Raw genomic sequence first — 20,072 nt, forward strand, 5'->3', positions numbered from 1 at the left:
AGACTTATCTACTTATATGCTAACAGTTACCGTATCTCATCAAGTGTTCTCATAAAAAACTACCATCCATCTATACCCCCAGTGCACTCTCCACATTAGTCCCTCTCTTTTTCCCTTCCCCTCATGCAGTTCTGATACACTTTGCTCGCTTTCTTCAACCGCCATTACTGTTAGTTCTGTGTATTTTCCAAGAGTATACTTGGTGTGATCTCTTGTATCTCTAATATATTTAGAACACTTGAAAGCAGTTATGGAATCCTACAATTTATTGATATCATCAGCAATCCACTCTAAAGATATGGTGTACATTTCTGTTCTCTAATATTTGGTCTCCTCATTAACACTTGTCATTTCAGATCTAATTTGGGTTACTTTCTGTGACTCCCGTGAGACATTAATGAGCTTAATGGAACACTCCAATAATATATTCCATTCCTGTACTAACTGTTTTCCAATATGACGTTGGTTGTTTTTTTTTTTTTTTCTTTTTTACGAACATGGATCATATTATGTTGGACCAAGTTCTCCCCTCCTGAGTCTGCAGCTTTTCCAATTTAAAGAGATCTTCACAACTCCTATCGTCCAAAGGAATAGAGACATCAATATCAATACTTGTTTTCCTTTATTTGAACCACCATAAACATAATTGGTAGGTATCAGTCTGTGGTAAAACATCCAAAAGTAAGTCGCAGAGTGATGGCACCTACTTGTGAACACAAATTGAAATGGTAAAACAGGTCCAGCAGTCCAAAATATGTATGCGATTTCATATACCACTAGGAAGCCGACAGCGCGCTGAATTCAATGCACACTGTTGGCTTTCCCGTTACGTGCCCCAGGGCTGGAGATATTGGTGCCGTTATAATGGCACCGATCTCTGCACACTGCCAGAAGGGCATTCCTGACAATCCAGCTGGGCTGTGAGGAATACCCCCCTGACAGTACTCATTTATAGCCCTGTACTGTCAGAGGGGGCGTTTCTTGCCGCCTAGGAATATTGAAGGATTTCACCGAGCAACCCCTGAGATTTCGATTTTGACTGGATGGTGGATTTTTTTTACACGTAGGAGCTTTAAATCAGCAGCAGTGACGACATCCGACACCTTCGGAAGGTGGAAGCGTCTGACCTGACGGGACCTGGATAAGTGTGTACAGTGGTAATACACTTGATAAAGGGGAAGCCCCGAAACGCAGCCCGCTGCGTCGTGTATTAAGAAACCCTAATAAAACAGCGTGTTGAATCAACGGATCTGGAGCAAGCGCAGTTCTTTTCTCATCCATTGGTCTGTTTGTTTGTTACCACCTAGGAATGACACTGAGCTGTGAGAAACGCCCCCTCTGACAGTACAGGGCTATGGACAAGTACTGTCAGGGGCCGTTCCTCACAGCCCAGCTAGACTGTCAGGAACACCCTTCTGACAGTGGGCAGAGATCAATACCAGCACTGATATCTTCAGTCCTAGGACATGGGAAAGTTGACAGTGCTCAGAATTCAGCATACTGTCGGATTTCTAGCAGTATATAGAACCGACCGTGCCTGATGACATAAAAGGTCCTTTTCAAGTAAATGGGGCTATGTTTTATTATTAATTAAATAATGCTTTCTTGAAATATGAGACACTGTATACACAATAGTACAGTAAGTTCTGTGATTCAAAAGACCCTTTATGTGGAATATTCATTCTAGTCATTGTTGGATGCAACATAAATATGGAGTTGCAGTGCCACCCCTCTTCCACTTTTTATTTGCACCAAGTTGGAATAAATACAACTTTTTTTCTTTTTTTTTTTAATTATAACATGCCTTGACAAATAATTCACCAGTGCAAAAAAAGATTTTTTCTTTATTATATTAACTGAAGCTCACAGTTTGTGTAAGCCTTGAGCAGAGATAACCTTTACATTGAATTAAAGGTGAAGCAGGTATATTTCAGCTATCCCTGTCACACACATCCTTTCTAATGTATCATAACATCATAGTGAAAATAAAAAGTGCCAACAGTAGAGAAATGTATTCAAACTGTAGGGATGTGTGTACTTTATTCATTGTCACAGTTGGATGGTCAATGAACAAAGGCATGCATTCCAGTCTAGTAGGAAAACAGAATCCAATGCTTTTCCATAATTGCACTTTACTTTCCTTGGATTCCACTCCTTGAATTAAAGACAATGAAGAGAATTCTTCACTCTTCCTTCCAGTGACATTCAAACAATGGTCATTTCTTATGAACACAGGTACAAACAAGCACAAATGGAGTAGGCCACGGCAAAACTGGCACTTGTTAGTCCACCTTGTAGTAGCAAATCTACAACTGCAATACCTCACAGAAATCACAGTACAAGTTTGAGCCTCTAACAGTACATAAAACTAAAGCCTGATTTCATTTAAAAAAAAAGTTCTAGATTTTCTGCCATGTTTCTGAAATTGAAGGTTATGCTCCCTGGTCAGTACCATGCGCAGTGAGTGATATGTGCTCCAGTGAAGAATACTGAAATATTCACATTTCTTACCGGCTGTCCCTGAGTGATGTTCATACAATTTTTATGCACATTCTAGGGACTAAAGAAGCAATACCTAGGGGATACGTCAGAGAAATGGAGTCTCAGTTCTTGTATTTGGTAGCATCTAACATAACATTCAAACTTCTAAAACTTTTGCTTTTTGTGGGAGTGCCTCTTAACTATTATTTAGTTAATAACCTTAAAATTTTGCACATTTTACACAGTAGCCACAATTTTCAACAAAAAGACAAAAAAAAAAAAAGCATGTATGATATGCTTGAATGAGATAAGACAATCACATTTTACAAATAAATTTAAATTATATACATTTCTATCCATATACATATGAAAGTCTGCTAATATACAAATAATCTGTACAGGGTCGATCACATGTTCAGTCTTTAGTCTTTAAATAAACAGACACCGGACGCACTCACACACAAATGCTTCAAAAAGTCCCAATGAGTGAGTGAATAGTAAAGCAGGAGGCACTGGTGCAAAATGTACACGCCGCTTCCTGGGAGCAGGATTTCTGGAGTGTGAAGCCATGGAGCAGATCAAGTTTTATCGACGATAGTGGTTGGGAGCATCTGCAAACATGTATTTCAGTCTGTACGCTTCTGCCAAAAGGAGGCCGATTTCTTCATTGCCCCAGTGAATTGTAGGCAGGTTCTGGAGCAGCATAAGCAATCCCTAGAAGAAAAAAGGATATTTTATACCAAGTATATACAGACTGTACATCATGGTAACCCGTGGAGCTTGGCTGTGCAAGGCCACCACACCTTCATTTTCCATCTAGATCAGGGATAGGGAACCTTCGGCTCTCCAGCTGCTGTGAAACTACAACTCCCATCATGCTCCATTCACTTCCATGGAAGTTCCAAGAACAGCAGAGCAAGTATGCATTCTGGGAATTGTAGTTTTGCAACAGCTGGAGAGCCGTACGTTCCCTACCCCTGATCTAGATGCAGTGGCCACATCAGTAGATAAGTGGAGACCCTAAAGGCAAGATCCCCAACCATCACATATTGACAGTTCATATGCAATAAATGTTTAAAGTGGGAAAAGCCTAAAGCTGGTCATCCACTTAAAACATACGGAACACTTTCCATAAATGAATAATATATGTTAATCTAGCAAGCTTAATAGATCTACATATAGAATAGTGATCTACACATAAAACTAACTACCTGCATTATATTACCGTATTTTCCAGACTATAAGGCGCACATAAAAACCTACGATTTCCTCAGAAATCGTAAGTGCGCCTTATAGTCCGGTGCGCCTTATATATGGATGGAAGCGGCGGCAAAGTCTGCGTGCCGCTTCCATACATACATAAAAGGCACCGTAAGGGTGCATTCACACTACGGAACGCCAGCGTGTATCACAGCCGTACACGCCGGCGTTACAGCAGGGCTGCCGGACACTTCCCATTCATTTCTATGGGAGCCGGCATGCGAGCGCTCCCCATAGAAATGAATGGAACAAAGCAGTCCATTCATTTCTATGGGGAGCGCTCGCATGCCGGCTCCCATAGAAATGAATGGGAAGTGTCCGGCAGCCCTGCTGTAACGCCGGCGTGTACGGCTGTGATACACGCTGGCGTTCCGTAGTGTGAATGCACCCTTAAAAGTTATATTAAACTACCCCCCCGTTCAAAATAAAACCCTGAAACAGAATGTGAAACTTACCGAACGGTGCAGGGTGGGTGGGCATTCAGGCCTCCTCTTCCTCCGATGTCCTGACCACTTCCTCCGGCGCTCGCGAACTAATAATGGCCTGGGCGCATGCGCAATATCATAATGCTTCTACTACGGCTACTGCGCATGCGCCCAGGCCATTATCAGTTCGCGAGCGCCGGAGAAGGAGGACGGAACATCGGAGGAAGAGGAGGCCTGAATGCCCACCCGCCCACCCTGCACCGTCCGGTAAGTTTCACATTCTGTTTCAGGATTTTATTTTAAAACGGGGGGGTAGTTTAATATAACTTTTACGGTTGGGCTCTATAAGCATGATTTTGCTGATAGAGCCCCTTTAACTCCTCGCCTGCCGAGCGCTTCCAATAGAAGCAGCTGGCACGCGGGGGGTTAAGCGGCCGCTGGCAAAGTCTGCGTGCCGCCGCTTTCAATAACATATAATGCGCACCGGACTGCGCCTTATAGTCCGGTGCGCCTTATATATGAACCGAGACGGACTATAAGGCGCTCATGGGCAATGCGCCTTATAGTCCAGTGCGCCTTATAGTCCGTAAAATACGGTATACTAATGGAAATGTATTATTAAAACAAATTCTTATTCTAGACACTTTTGATGTTTCTATTTTTTTTAAATACATCTGCAAGTCTTGAAACATTCGAGTTTTCACAGTGGCTGTCATCTCATTGCTATTAGAAACAAAACACGGTGGAACTTTTTCACTTCGCTCCATTTCTGCATTCGACGATAGAGAAAGCTTTCATAGCCAATCCACCCCTTCTCTGCCTTTGTATCAGCTATGATAGAGAAAGGAATAAAAAACAAAAGAGACACACGAGCACACTATATAGTGTAGAATGTCTGATAAATTTTGGTGGAAATAACCAGAAGATTTAAAAGGACCAAATGGCCTCTCACCTGATGAGGTTGTGACAATCGCTCACAACTACGTTTGAGGTTTACCGTTAGGTGGAGGAGGCAGCACGTCTGATGGATACCGGCCAAGGCCAGGGAAGATAGAGTTTTCAATGAAATGGAAAGACGGCGCTCTCAGGTCACAACAGGATTTTATTCAAAAAGACAATGATGCACAACGCTAAAAAATCGCCGCGTTTCGGGCACACCTGCCCTTTCTCAAGTGCGTAACTTCACACAAAGCTCGGTCATACAATTTGTATACATCTTCCAGACTGACCGAGCTTTGTGTGAAGTTACGCACTTGAGAAAGGGCAGGTGTGCCCGAAACGCGGCGATTTTTTAGCGTTGTGCATCATTGTCTTTTTGAATAAAATCCTGTTGTGACCTGAGAGCGCCGTCTTTCCATTTCATTGAAAACTCCATGATAGAGAAAGGGACTGATATAGCTATTGGTGTGAGACATACAGTATAACAAGCCCCCTTCAAGCATCAATATAGAAAGGCACAAGTAGCACTCCTCTGCCTCAAATGCAAAATGGAGCTTACTGGCCTACAGATTGAGCCTGAAAAGGGCATTATGGCAGGAGAAAGAATAGGAAATTACTTTTTTCAGCTGAAAGAATAATCACAAGTTTAATCTAGTTCCACTTCAAACACATCCACCTAAGTTTATGACATTCATGATGCTCTGTTCCCTGCACAGCCGCTGTTTACCATAAAGTGGCTATGATGGATCTTAGCCTCTCACAACCAAGCTGAATTATTATAATGTATGCCAGAAAATATTGGAAATGACAGTACAAATCTAAGAGGCATGTGTTTCTTAATAAATGAAATGCAACTTCACCGTGACACATGGGCCATCAAGACTTAATAAAGCCTTCCCTTTGTCCTCTGCATTCAGAAAGAGGATCTTTAACTAACTCCGACTCTTTGCATCCTTCAGTAGGTGTGGCTCTACTACCGTATATACTCGAGTATAAGCTGAATTTTTCAGCACAGTTTTTGTGCTGAAAAAGCCCCCCTCGGCTTATACTCGAGTCAAGCAAAAAAAATTAAAAAAAATTCTCCCATAAAATAGTGAAAAAAAGAAGCTTTAAAAAAATAGAATAAAAAAATAAAGTAAATAAAAGTTGTAATTCCCTCCTTTTCCTAGAATACATATAAAAGTAGAAAATGACTGTGAAACACATACACATTAGGTATCCCTGTGTCTAGAAGTGCCCGGTCTACTGAATATAGGTTATCTGCAGTGCTCCTGTTCCATTGGGAAGGGGTTAATAGGAGCACTGCAGATACCCTATATTCAGCCAGATTGAATTCCAAGTGGGGGGAAAAAAAACTCTGTCCTCAAGCTCAGGGAAGGGGCAGAGACAACCAAAACACCCCCTCCCCTTCCCCAGTACCCAGCAACTACTGCACCCAAAAATTCCGTCCATTTTAATTTTTGAAATTTTCCAGTAGCTGCTGCATTTCCCCCCTAGGCTTATACTCGAGTCAATAAGTTTTCCCAGTTTTTTGTGGTAAAATTGGGGGCCTCGGCTTATATTCGGGTCGGCTTATAATAGAGTATATACGGTAATTCAAAACCAATTTTTTCAATGTAAATTGTGAGCCCTACATAGAGCTCACAATGTACATTTTTTTCCCTATCAGTAGGTCTTTTTTTGGAATATGGGATGGAAATCCATGCAAACACGGGGAGAACATACGAACTCCTTGCAGATGTTTTTTTGCCCTTGGCGGGATTTGAACACCAGGACTCCAGTGCTGCAAAAGTGCAGTGCTAACCATTGAGCCACCGTGTGGCCCCTAACCAATTTTTTTCACAAGCCCCTACGGTTTCCAAGCCCATCTGACTGTAGAGACCCCAATTAGCATGTTGGTTATTGAAACGAACTGTGCTGATTGCTCAGGGTCGGGGAGGGCTAAAGAAAAAATTCTGAATGTGCCAAAATCAGTAGAGAGGAACCAATTGAACGATGCAAAGTTAGCATTTGTAGAGGTGGTGAAAGGGACTCTTTAAATCTAATTTACATACTCAAAATTAAACACATCTGACATTCCTTTCAACACACCTCCACTTGAGGTTTAGTTAATAGGCAGTTCGTATAGTTGTATGACTAAGTATCTTAGCTTACTATTTCTAAGAGCAACTAGGAATACCTACAAGCATAGATGAGACTGTTCTCATACCTAGACATTACTGAAGGTAGTGAAATCTATTAGACTGTAATGTCCTTCAATGCGAGTACTAATAAGAAATTAGAGGAGTCAAGTTGGATATGAGTTTTAAAGCAGGGTTCACACTAGTATAGTCCGATTTTGCGTGGACATTAGCATCGGACACTAGCTGTCGGACACAGACGCTAGTGTGAACCTAGAAGTGTTTTTTTTTCTTTTCTCAATAAAAATAGGTTTTTAATAAATATTCATACATAATTTTTAAGTTATAAAGATGTTCTGGTTTCAGGTTATCAATATTTAATTATATTGATGAAAATGTTCTATCTCCAGTCTAATTTACAGTGTATTAGTCTGGAGCCTCTTTATTAAGCCAAAGAAGCACCAGGACCAGAAACCAGGACTAGATTTATACAGGTTTACTTAACAATGTTCTCCTTCCTGACAGCAAGCTATTATTATCTTGAAAACCATAAGAAACTGAAACAAAGTATATTAGAACACTAAGAACTTTTAAAATGTTGTCTTGGTTAAAGGGGATGTGATGTAAAGGGCAGTTACTCCTTATCTAGAGGACAGAGGATACGTGTCTTATCACTGGAGGCCCAATTTCCAGGATACCCGGCATCAGATCACTTGAGAGACCGCCACTCTATTCACTCCTATAGTTCTGAGGACACAGTTGAAAGTTACATCTCGGCAGCCCTACAGAAGTAAATTACTTTTGGTCCCCGTTCCCCTGATTGCTGTTGAAGTGTCCTTAACAGCGCAAGCTCTTTAAACTTTAGTTACGTAAAACCAGAAAACCTTTTTAACCCCTTCCCGCCGATGGCATTTTTTGATTTTCATTTTTCGTTTTTGACTCCCCTCCTTCTAAACCCCATAACTTTTTTATTTCTCCACTCCCAGAGTCATATGAGGTCTTAATTTTTGCGGGACAATTTTTTCTTCATGATGCCACCATTAATTATTCTATATAATGTACTGGGAAGCAGGAAAAAAATTCAGAATGGGGTGGATTTGAAGAAAAAATGCATTTCTGCGACTTTCTTACGGGCTTTGGTTTTACGGCGTTCACTGTGCAGCCAAAATGACATGTCCCCTATATTCTGTGTTTCGGTACGGTTCCAGAGATACCAAATTTATATGGTTTTACTTACATTTTGACCCCTAAAAAAAATTCCAAAACGGTGTTAAAAAATTTTTTTTCTAAAAGTCGCCATATTCCGACGGCCGTAACTTTTTTATACGTGCGTGTACGGGGATGTATAGGGCGTCTTTTTTTGCGGGGCCGGGTGTACTTTTTAGTTCTACCATTTTCGGGAAATGTTATTGCTTTGATCACTTTTTATTCAAATTTTTATCAGAATTAAAACAGTGAAAAAACGGCGGTTTGGCACTTTTGACTATTTTTCCTGCTACGGCGTTTACCGAACAGGAAAAATATTTTTATAGATTTGTAGAGCGGGCGATTTCGGACGCGGGGATACCTAACATGTATATGTTTCACAGTTTTTAACTACTTTTATATGTGTTCTAGGGAAAGGGGGGTGATTTGAACTTTTAATTCTTTTTATATTTTTTAATATTTTTTTTAACTTTTTTTTTTATTTTTTTTTTGCATTTATTAGACCCCCTAGGGGTGTTGAACCCCAGGGGGTCTGATCACTAATGCAATGCTAATGCATTGCAATGCATTGCAAAAAATCATCATCTCTTTTGCAGGCTGTATACACCAGCCTGCAAAAGAGAGAATTTGCAGACCGGCTGGGAGCCTTTAACAAGGCTCCCGGCTGTCATGGCAACGGGGGGACGGCCCTGGAGCATGCTCCAGGAGCCGGCGATCCCTGCCAACATGGCGGCGCCCATGCGCCGCCGGGAAAATGGCGCCTCCGGCGCCTTTGACAGCAGCGCCGGAGGGGTTAATGCCTCCGATCGGTCCAGGGACCGATCGGAGGCATTAGAGCCGGTTGTCTACTGCTTAAAGCAGTAGACACCCGGCGGCTATGACGGCCGCCCGGCTCCCGGGCGGTCGCCATAGTTACAGACCCGACACGCGCCGTACTATTACGACGCATGTCGGGAAGGGGTTAAATCTAAAAAAAAAAAAAAAAAAAAACTACATGACCTGGCAGCGGAACTTATATCTGCTTAACTACCACCATTGTACAGCCCTCCTGTATTGAGGAGACATAAAAGCTTCTCTTGCTGTCCTGTACTTACCAGACAGATGTGTGCAAGTCAAATAAAGGGAAAACTGTGCAACTAAGGACTAGTTCACACGTAAAAACCACCTGGCTTATTTTGCTCCCGAAAAAAAACGCTTCCTAATTGGGAAGCAGTTTTTTGACCTTGAGGCATTTTTTGGAGGGTTTTTTGGAACAGTTTTTGGTAAAAACTGCTTCAGAAAACGCCAGGCGGTTTTCCTCTCCCCTAAAGTGAATGGCTAGGCGTTTTTTTTGCAAAAAACCCACCAAAAAACTAGGCGTTTTTTGCCTCCCATTCACTTCTATTGCTTTCCTCAGGCGGAATCTGCCTGAAGAAAGGTCATGTCGCTTCGCAGCTGAAAAACAAAAGCTAGCAGTCTCCATAGACCACCACTGTATAGAAGCAGATTTTGAGGTGAAATCTGCTGTCAAAATCTCCCTCATTGTCCCAGTGTGAATAGCTACACGGTTCTCTCTGATCAGGAAAGGGATAAGAGTTGTCTGAGCCACTGGGCACCTCTATCTACATCCTGTACTATAGTATTATGTGGGGAGGGCAGGAACTCTCTGCAACATAGACAGCTAAAATGCTAGAAGTCCATCTCCCCAAATAGTGTTCAGGATAGTAAATGCGGCACATACACAGATGAGGTTTCATGGTTGAAAATCTGTTGTGTAACAGCAGCCAAATCCTGGTTTCAGCAGCCTTTATACTGGATTCAGTTAAACTACTAAAAAGCACACGGAAGGCAAATGCTATAGTATTCTGTGTGATGAAGGATTGGATTATAACCTATATTACTTCCTGTGCCTATAAAATGATATTTCATGTGTGCCCTAAAATGTCTACTAGGATAATAATACTGATAATGGAACGCAGCAAATCACTGCCACTTGTCGGCTGAGAGCGAGAGAAATATAGGTTTCTTGATGCTGAATGTAGGCAAGAGTGTTCTTATGTACTCTCTGCAAACTAATACCTTAAGCCTAAAGCCACAAATCAGCTATGACCAAGACTCCCGTTGCGTGTTCAAAAATAGCTGTGTCGTCCTGGAGTACAATGACTGCCGAGCAATGTTTGACTTTTTTGCTACTAGAAGTTGCAGAACTCTCTAGGCCACAATGCAACTCCATTCACTAACAAGAGTAAAGGAGTTACAGGGTGAAACAGCGATCTTTGGTCACCCGATGGGTCGCAGTCAGCCACAGTTGAACAAAATTTGTTAAAAATCTGTACATTGATAAAGCGATCAAGCATTATTTTAAGTACATATAAAACTGCAAGATCTCTAATAATCAGCTATGGCATTTGCACTGTGACTGCAGTTCTCTTTGTCTACGTAGCGTTTCTTTGCTCATTTGATAATTTCAGCGACTCCACCTTCTTAACCAACCTTAGCAAAATAAACATACGAGGCATATGTATTATAGATATAAAACCATACAAACCCTTCCCCTATAACCACATGTTCAGTACAGACCTGAAAATCTTCTTCATCCAGAATTTCTTTGCGCCATTTAATTAGAAATGCTGCACAGACATAAAGGTGGAAATGGGAAAAACCTTCTGGTTCTGCCTGAAAAAACAGAAAAATAAAAGGCATCACTTATATAGAAAATTCTGTGTTACTACATTTTCACAATCTTTAAAGGGATCCGATCATTAAAACTCAATTTTTTGGCCCTAACACGTAGGAATAGCCTTAAGAAGGGCTATTCTTCTCCGCGCTGCCGTTCCGTAGAAATCCCGGTTTTCGTCGGGATTGTAAGCGGCCATTTTCTTGTGGCTGGCAAGCATGCACAGTCGGCTGCCCGAGGCCTAGAAGTTTGAAGCCACCGCCGGAAGAACATGCGAAGATAGCCCGTTCCTGAAGAAGATGGAGGCGGCGCTGGAGAGTTCTATTGCAGCATTGGGGACGCCCCCAGTGCTGTTTGAGCGCTGAGGACCGTTCTCAGTGCTGCGAGATAACTCATTTGCATACAGAAGAAAACTGGGATTTCTACGGAACGGCGGCGCGGAGAAGACATCTGAAGGTAGGAGAAGAATAGCCTTTCTTAAGGCTATTCCTACGTGTTAGGGACAAAAAAATGTAGTTTTAATGATAGGATCCCTTTAATTCATAATTTTTTTTATAATTCCATTTATATTGCTGTCTAAAGGGTTCGTTTTTAGCGGGGCAAGTTTTTTTTTTTTCGATAACTGTTTGCAAACTGTTTGACGCTTTGTGAAAACTTTTGACAACTTTTTTTTGACAACCATATTTTTATAGTTCAGGTATTTTTGGTTGTGGGGTTACATAATTTGTTTACGTTAATTCTTATTTATTTTTATGCATAATGTAGGGAAAGGGAGGAAATTTAAACTTTTATATATTTTTTTTAATCTCGTTTTTTTTTAAATCCTTTATTTTTAGACCCTCTAGAGTACTTGAACCCTAGGGGGTCAGATCACCCATACAACATACTAAAATAGAATTGTCATGACAATCAATTGGCATTCACCAGTGACTTTGCCTATGCGCTAGCTCTATTTAGGGGCCTTTTTCGCAATTGACCAAAGAATCTAAAGGGCTAACAGCTGTGACTGGTGCAGGCACCGATTGAGGGTGCCCGCTGTTTAACACAGCTGCTGAACCCTCTCCACACTTCCTTAGCGATGCCATGATGTACAGGTATGTCATGTGTTGCTAAGGGGTTAAAAGTGGAAAAACGGAATAAAAGTGGTCAAAAAGTCACTTGTACTGCAGACTTGTAGCAATAAAATGGACAGCACATCCTGCAAAACAACATGCTCTTGGTTAGCTAAGTCAGGTAAAGAAAAACACATTAAATGTATGGCGTGTGTATGAGAAAGACTAAGATATGAAAGAATAACTTTCATCTACAGACTTCATGGAATAATATTGATAGATATTACTTTGTCATAAAGGTGTTACTATAACAATACATTAAAAACAGCAAAGGAAGGTGAACCAAATGTTGGTTTACCTATGGAACAGAATACCTAAGAATAGAAAGTAGATTTCAGCATACACAACAGGTAGCTCACTAAAACATACCGTATTTTTCGGACTATAAGACGCACCGGACCATAAGACGCACTAAGGTTTTAGAGGAGGAAAATAGGGAGAAAAAAAAAATTTAAGGAAAAAAAATTGGTGAAATATTTAATAACCTAATAATATAATATTTCACCAATGTAAATAGAATCGGGGGCTTTCGGACACAGGGATACCAAATGTGTATGTGTTTCACAGTAATGTTTTTGTTTTATATGTATTCTAGGGATATGGGGGTGATTTGAACATATCTATCTATCTATCTATCTATCTATCTATCTATCTATCTATCTAATCTCATCCATGGATGGAAAGAGACACCCTGCAGTGAAGCTATGCAAGAAGAGAAAAAGGGGCGGGCCAGACGGGTGAAGGAGGTGTGGTTTTCTAAGCAAACTTGAAAACACGCCTCTTTCACCCATCTGGCTCGTCCCTCCTTCACTGCCTCTCAGATCTTGCTCCTGCAATTAAGCCACACAGGCAGGGAAGTAGGGGCGGGCCAGACGGGTGAAGGAGGCGTGGTTTCGAGCTTGCCGAGAAAACCACGCCTCCTCCTCCCGTTTGGCCCGCCCCTCCTTCCCTGTCTGTGTGGCTTCATTGCAAGAGCCAGATCTGAGAGGCAGTGAAGGAGGGGCGGGCCAGACGGGAGAAGGAGGCGTGGTTTTCTCGGCAAGCTTGAAACCATGCTTCCTTCACCTGTCTGTCCCGCCCCTACTTCCCTGCCTCTCATATCTCGCTCCTGCAAACACGCGACACAGACAGGGAAGGAGGGGCAGAGCAGGCAGGCACCGTGCTGCTCTCCTTTTGATTCTCATAGACAGGACACAGACGCTGCACACGCTGCATTCGGACTATAAGACGCACACACATTTTCCTCCCATATTGGGAGGAAAAAAAGGGCGTCTTATAGTCCGAAAAATACGGTAACTTATTACGTAAAAATGGCAAAAATGCTATGAAGCATACTAACACTGGCCCAAGAAAATACACCCAAAAAAATATGAACCCCAAAACCACAAACTATTTCCTGCGATAACAGGAAATCCCAAAACAAGAATCCTCGGACCTAACAAAATACTGTACAAAAAGGATCGGTCATACCAGAAAGTCGGGGTGTTCACCTGTGGATGACTAAGTCATGGGGTACTCAACTGGATTTCTGGGAGTCACCCATGCAGAAATATGGGTGTGTCCATTATGCCCTAAAGTACTCCATCTGTACCCCTTATTGACTCCTACCATGATAAGGACAATACCCAAGGCTCACCTTGAAAAAGAAAATTCAATAACATCCTATCCCAATATGCATTTCATCCCAAAATGCAGGGGCTTATTAGGGACTTTTTGAATTGAAAAATCACTGTCCTCTAAGGACGAAAAAAAAATAAATAAAAAATTGTGTTATATTATATGGATTGTACATTATATGAAACATCCAAAGTAAATCTGAGCATTCAGATCCTTTGGATGTACAGTATCTAGATTAAAGGGGTTGTCCACAATAAACTAATAATTATTCCCTAAAATAAAATCCCTCCCCCACCTAACTTCTAATTTACTTCAATTTAAAAAAATGTATAATTAACCATATCCCTGGAGCGGTGATAATCCGGTGATGTTCCGTTTCACTGCTTCCAACATGGAATGTCAGCATCACTCTTCCCCCTTCCCGATCCCCTGCAATACCTGCCAAGCCTTGCTGTGTCCGGGGAACAAGTCCTCCCCCTCTTCCTGTCTTCTGGTAGTGGGTGGAATAGCTTAGCTAGGAGACGAGGGAGTGGAAAGGCCTAATAATGGGCGGGATTGCTAGGCTAAAGAGAGACAGTACAGGGTGAAAGAATCTATTAATGGGCAGGATCATTAGTCAGTGAGGGTGGGAGGGGCTAGTAATGGGTGGGATCACTATTCCATAGTGTCCATTTTTTCCTAGACATCCTAGGTCACTCCTCCAACATCATGCGATGTGACATCATTGAAGACGCAGCTTATGTGAATCCCAGCCACTCTAATTGCTGTGTCTTCTGAAACAGTAAGTAACTTGCATGTTTTTGGGGGAGGAGTCTGGCCTTTACTTATTGCTCTGACGCCATCTCTAGTTACACCTAGATGCCCCTCATCTTTGCCACTCTAAATGAAGGAAGGGTAAACTTAAAAGATATAAGGGTAGCCTTCTTTAGACATTCTTTTCAACCCCTTACAGGACAGTGTTTTTTCAAATTTAGACAGCCAATAAGGGGTAGAGTGTGACACATTAGGACATTAAAGTTATGTTTTATTGAGTTACCTATTGCCGATGCTGAATTGTATAACAATATTTTACTAGTGTACCCATACATATGTTATTTAAAAAATAAAAAAAAAAAAAGTTATGGTTTTTAGATGCAAAAACAAAATGTCTTCACTTTGTAATAGGAAAAGCACATCATGTTTTGCTTATCAGGATTATAGATGCAAAGACACGGATTCAAAAACCGGATGAAAACTGATGACCATTCGTTTACACAGAGCCAATGTGACTCTAGGTTCACACTAGTGTTCGGCTTTCTGCTCTTAGGGTGCCACTTAGGGACCCGAAAAATGGAAAGGTAACCCGCTAAACTTGCGGACCCCGTTCACTAGAATGGGGTCCACTGGGTTTCTGACTAAAAAATGCATCCTTTTTAAAGCAAGTTTAGGCATGGAAACCCTAAACGGGCAATAAGCGCTAGTGTGAACCTAGTCTGAAGAAAAAAAAAAAAAAAGATAAAAGCATCTTTTTCTGCAGGACAATAAAGTAAAACATGCCACACTTGTGTCCCACAAAAAGAAACGGATCAGTTTTTATTTAAAGGGGTTGGCCACTTTCAGACCAATATTGAGAGTCAAATGTTATGGTTTGTATAATAAAAAGTTGTACCATTTTCCAATATACTTTCTGTATCAGTTCCTCACAGTTTTCTAGATTTCGGCTTGCTGTCATTCATTCTGTTACTTCTAGAGGATAAAACTCTGACCATGGTCATGTGATTTACGGTCCATGGTCATGTGATGAGCACACAGGTGCCGCTCGTTATAGTCACAGCACAATAATCAGACATCTGCCTGGTAATTAGCTGTGCACCTGTGTGCTCATCACATGACCATGGACCGTAAATCACATGACCATGGTCAGAGTTTTATCCACTAGAAGTAACAGAATGAATGACAACCAGCCGAAATCTAGAAAACCATGAAGAGTTGATACAGAAAGTATATTGGAAAATTGTATATCTTTTTATTATACAAACAATAACATTTGCTTCTCAATACTGGTCTGAAAGTGGCCAACCCCTTTAACTTTGACTATGTAAATGGATGATCAATCTGTTTTCAGCATCTGTAAAACTTATCATCAAAGATTATGCGAATGGAGCACAACACACACACATTTACAAAAAAAAATATAAAATAAAAAGAAGGGTAGTACCTGGTAAGTGTCCCACAGTCTTATAGTACATCTCAGTGGAAGTTCCCTCATTAGCAGATTATTCATCCATCGAAAAGCAAATTGTAGATATTCAACTTCGTATTTTTGAAGATGACTATGTACCTGGCCTATTGCAATAGTAGCAGAAATAGTAGCATGAGAATAGAGGTGGTTCAGAGACCCACAAAAATGTTTGAGATTGAAGACACTTGTAAGAGTGCAAGTCAAAAGTGCAGACAAGACTGAGGGATAGTCATAGATGAAGTAATTTGGTTCTGTCTGTGCAGGCTACACAAACTGCCCTACAAATTTGATAGGTCAGGCAGTACAAAGGGACAGTAGGGAGGACAATGAACTAGAGACTAGTGGTACACCAGTAGGTTGTGACTGAGAATATGGTCTGATCTGATCTAAGACCCTTCAGCACTGCCAGTCCTTTCCTGAGCCTTATGATGGGAAAACTAGATTTATGTTTTCAGTTAGCAAAATACAGTGAATGAACAAAAGAGAAATCTAAATCAAATCAATATTTGGTGTGGACTTAATAGAACTACTGTGATGGCAGCCATGGTTAGATGTCAACTTTTAAAGGCAACCCACTGGCATTCCATGATCAAGTGAACTGGAAAACCCTGGTAATTATTTATGTGCTATTTTGTTGTCTAAGGTCTCATTTACACTTGTGAATTCCATCTTCACTCACTAGATATCAGACTCAACATTCAAACCACAGATCTTAATCATTAATGGTTGTATGTATGTGGTCACCCCATATGTAGACATTAGGAGATGTGCAGAATAATGACAAATATGTTTTGTGACAAGTAACAATGATGTGAACAGACCGTCAATACGGCTCACAAGTTCTTCAAGAGCCTTCACATTTTTCTGAATTCCAGGTTGAGCAAATGTGTAGTTATCCTTAAAACAGGAAAAAAAGAAAGGGACAGTCATATAGATATACTAAAGAAATATATATATCAACAGCCTTCAAGTTTTAAGAAGTAAAGTTATGGTATGTTCATGCAGTTTATTTTGGAAAGTATACAACATTGAAATTTGCATTTAAAAAAAAAAAAAAAAAAACAAAAAAAAACTTTCCCAACTGTCGAGAAAAAAAAAAAAAAAAAGAATTGTCCTGACCAAAAACAGTGCTGAAAAGTACACAGACTTGCTACTCATGGATTAGTCCCATATACTTAAAAAGCCACACTACAATATAACCCCCCCCAAAAAAAAACAAAAAAAAACATCATATAGTTCATTTCAAGCTACCATGGCCTGACTGTATTCCTTCAGCTATATTCCGCTAGTACAGCTCTACATTTTTTAAAAATATTTTAACTTTCCTATATAGCGCCATCATATTCCACAGGTCTTTACAGATATAGTCAACACTGTATCATATAGGGCATTTTTGGTGTGTAGGAGAAAATCAGAGTACACCGAGGAATCCCACACAACACAGAGAGAACATACAAACTCCTTGTAGATGTTGTCCTTGGCTGGATTAGAACCCATGACTCCATCGCTGTAAGGCAACAGGCCAAGCCACCGTACTGCCCACAACTTTCCATAACAACTTTCCATAAATGAATTAGTACAGGTAAATATAAGAAAGCCTGGATTGCATACTGCCTGTTAACCCTGCAGAGACCATACTGACTAGTTATTAATTTATTGCCTTTTTCTGTAGTGAACAGTAGCTTACAAGATTTATTATAATGTATCAGAAAATGATTGTCTTTACCAGCAGCGGACTCCTCCTCCCCTCCCTACTCTATAGTCTTCTATGTGATGAAGGCTTCCTTGTCCTAGCAGCACCCATTTATTGTTCACGCTGCTGGGCTATAGCTTTGATGGAGGACTTAAAGAGGAGCTTTCATGTTCTCGGGCAAATGCGGTTCTATGATACAGTCATAGAAAGACTGTCTAACAAGATCCTGCACATACTTCAATTTTTTATTAAAAGTCAGGTAACCTTTAAGGAAAATGTATCTGGTATCCAGACAAGCAGGCAGGAAATGCTATAGGGTATAAAAGTGTATTTAGCATTGCCAAAGTATAACAATACTGCATGAATTACACGGTATAAACAAAAAATAAATACCTGAATGCCGTCTAGTAGTTTACTCATTGACCAGAAGCTATCTGCTTCAATATTCTTCAGTGTTTCCGGCAACAGTGTGCTTACATCAAAGTTTTCAACCTCATCTTCTAAAAGTAAGAACAGGAAAAATACTGAAAACAAGTGGAAATACACATCAGGTATAGAAACCAGTTTCAGGGGCAGGGCTTTTTCAGCCAAGATGCCCAGCATAAAATTTCCCCTTTTGGAATTGTGTATTCTACAAAATAAATAAATAATTAAAGAATACATTTACATTTTGTACCATCTAACACTGCCATATCTTTGAGGACAAGGTCCCTTTTTTGTTTTATATACTATTTTCTCCCTCCCTTAGTATATAGATGACAATAAATCAGGTCAGAGGTCATGCTGTAATTTTTTTTGGGAAAAAAAAAAAAAAGTCTAAAAATTTGCAGTAATGCAAATAAATAATATGTAAGCAAATATAATGCACTCCACACGCACAGTCTGATTACAGATTGTGGAATGTATTTTAGTGAGATTTTAAGTGATATTGTGAAGTGGAATGAAAATGATACATGCGTGCAAAAGTATTCAGCCCCCCTATACAATACATTAAACAATCAATTATATCATATTAATTACCGTAATCAATATATTATACAATCAATACATTATAGAGCCACCTTTTGCTGCAATCACAGCTGCAAGTCTTTTGGGGTTTGTCTCTACCAGCTTTGTGCATCTAGAGACTGAGATATTTGCCCATTCTTCTTTGTAAAATAGCTCAAGCTCAGCTAGATTGGATGGAGAATATCAAATCGCCAAGATGATTCCCAAGGTGTTTTGCCCCTAAAGGAGGCTGAAAATCCCTGAGGGGGAGCAGAAGGAGAATCAAGGTACTCAGCACAGAGTTTCCCATGTGTTCTGCATAGGGAGACAGAAAGAGACCCCTCAGGATTGCCCCCTGGCCAATAGGAAGGTCTAGGAGAAGTCTGGAGCCCTGGGAAGAACAGGAAAAGAGCAGGCCTAGTTGAGCCAGTGACTAAAGTGGAATCCATGGGTGTCAGCAGCACACCTCTGGCTGGGAGGTTGGCCGTAGGCTCTGGAAGGCCCAAAAAAAGATTCTGGGGGACAGGAATGGAAAAAAAACAAGTGCCGCCTCCTGCCAAAAGCCGCTCAGTGGAACAGAAAAGCAGGGCAGAAGTGCTCATGGAGAGTATTCCCACTCTCCATGGGCGCTTCTGCCCTGCTTTTCTGTTCCACCACATAAACATTCGAGCTGCTGAAGTGGTGAGATAGTACTGGGTGACTGGCGAGGCACTTTACGCTCGCAGAAGGGTATGACTATTGTGACGTACATGCTGAAAACCCACCCTGTCACCTGAAAGAAAAAATAAAAATCATACAAGACAGAAAGAACCCAGTCATGTCTGCCTCCTAGGGATACTAGGCGAAAACTAGTGAGCATAGTGTCTGTGGAGTAGGTAGCTAAGATGCAGAGAGGACATCTTTTACTATTCATAGAGTCAGCCTCCTAGCGGCCATGTCTAAAACCTTGGTGCTGTGTCCCCCAATGAAATAAGCAGGAACCTATAAATACACTCACACAAATAGGAGTGGTCATGGACCAACCAGTAGCAATCAGAAAGATCATTATATCTGAGGAGGGGTTTAAATCCTTCGCTATGTTACAAGAGGAGTTTAACCTCTCCAAAAATGACTTTTTTAAATACTTACAATTGCGTCACCTTTTTCAAACCCACAAACCCTCGAGACTTGTCTTCCTAGACCTGCTCTGAAGTTGTGGAATCGGACCTCACCTGTTAAAGGTGGGACTTTTGTGTTCTACAATTTCCTCCCTGTTCCCACTGAGCGGGTCAAGTCTCTTCACCTGCTCCGCTGGGAATCGGATCTTGCCAGGCCCATCTCTCTGACGGAATGGTATGAGGCTAGTGGGTTTGTCA

At 41.0% G+C, this 20,072-nt stretch overlaps 1 protein-coding gene across 1 annotated transcript in view; it reads right to left on the minus strand.

Annotated features, from left to right (window-relative positions):
- Positions 1-1,961: 1,961 nt before the first annotated feature.
- Positions 1,962-20,072, minus strand: part of TBC1D22B (TBC1 domain family member 22B) — a 36,911-nt gene continuing 18,800 nt past the window's right edge. The window contains exons 9-13 of the mRNA XM_075264309.1: positions 18,124-18,230; positions 16,859-16,934; positions 16,014-16,141; positions 10,991-11,086; positions 1,962-3,195 (exon numbers count right to left, since the gene is read on the minus strand). Coding sequence (XP_075120410.1) covers positions 3,067-3,195; positions 10,991-11,086; positions 16,014-16,141; positions 16,859-16,934; positions 18,124-18,230 — 536 coding nt within the window. The 3' untranslated portion in view covers positions 1,962-3,066. The remainder of the gene's footprint in view (positions 3,196-10,990; positions 11,087-16,013; positions 16,142-16,858; positions 16,935-18,123; positions 18,231-20,072) is intronic.

This window comes from Leptodactylus fuscus, chromosome 2 (assembly GCF_031893055.1).
Source record: "Leptodactylus fuscus isolate aLepFus1 chromosome 2, aLepFus1.hap2, whole genome shotgun sequence".
Taxonomy (NCBI): domain Eukaryota; kingdom Metazoa; phylum Chordata; class Amphibia; order Anura; family Leptodactylidae; genus Leptodactylus; species Leptodactylus fuscus.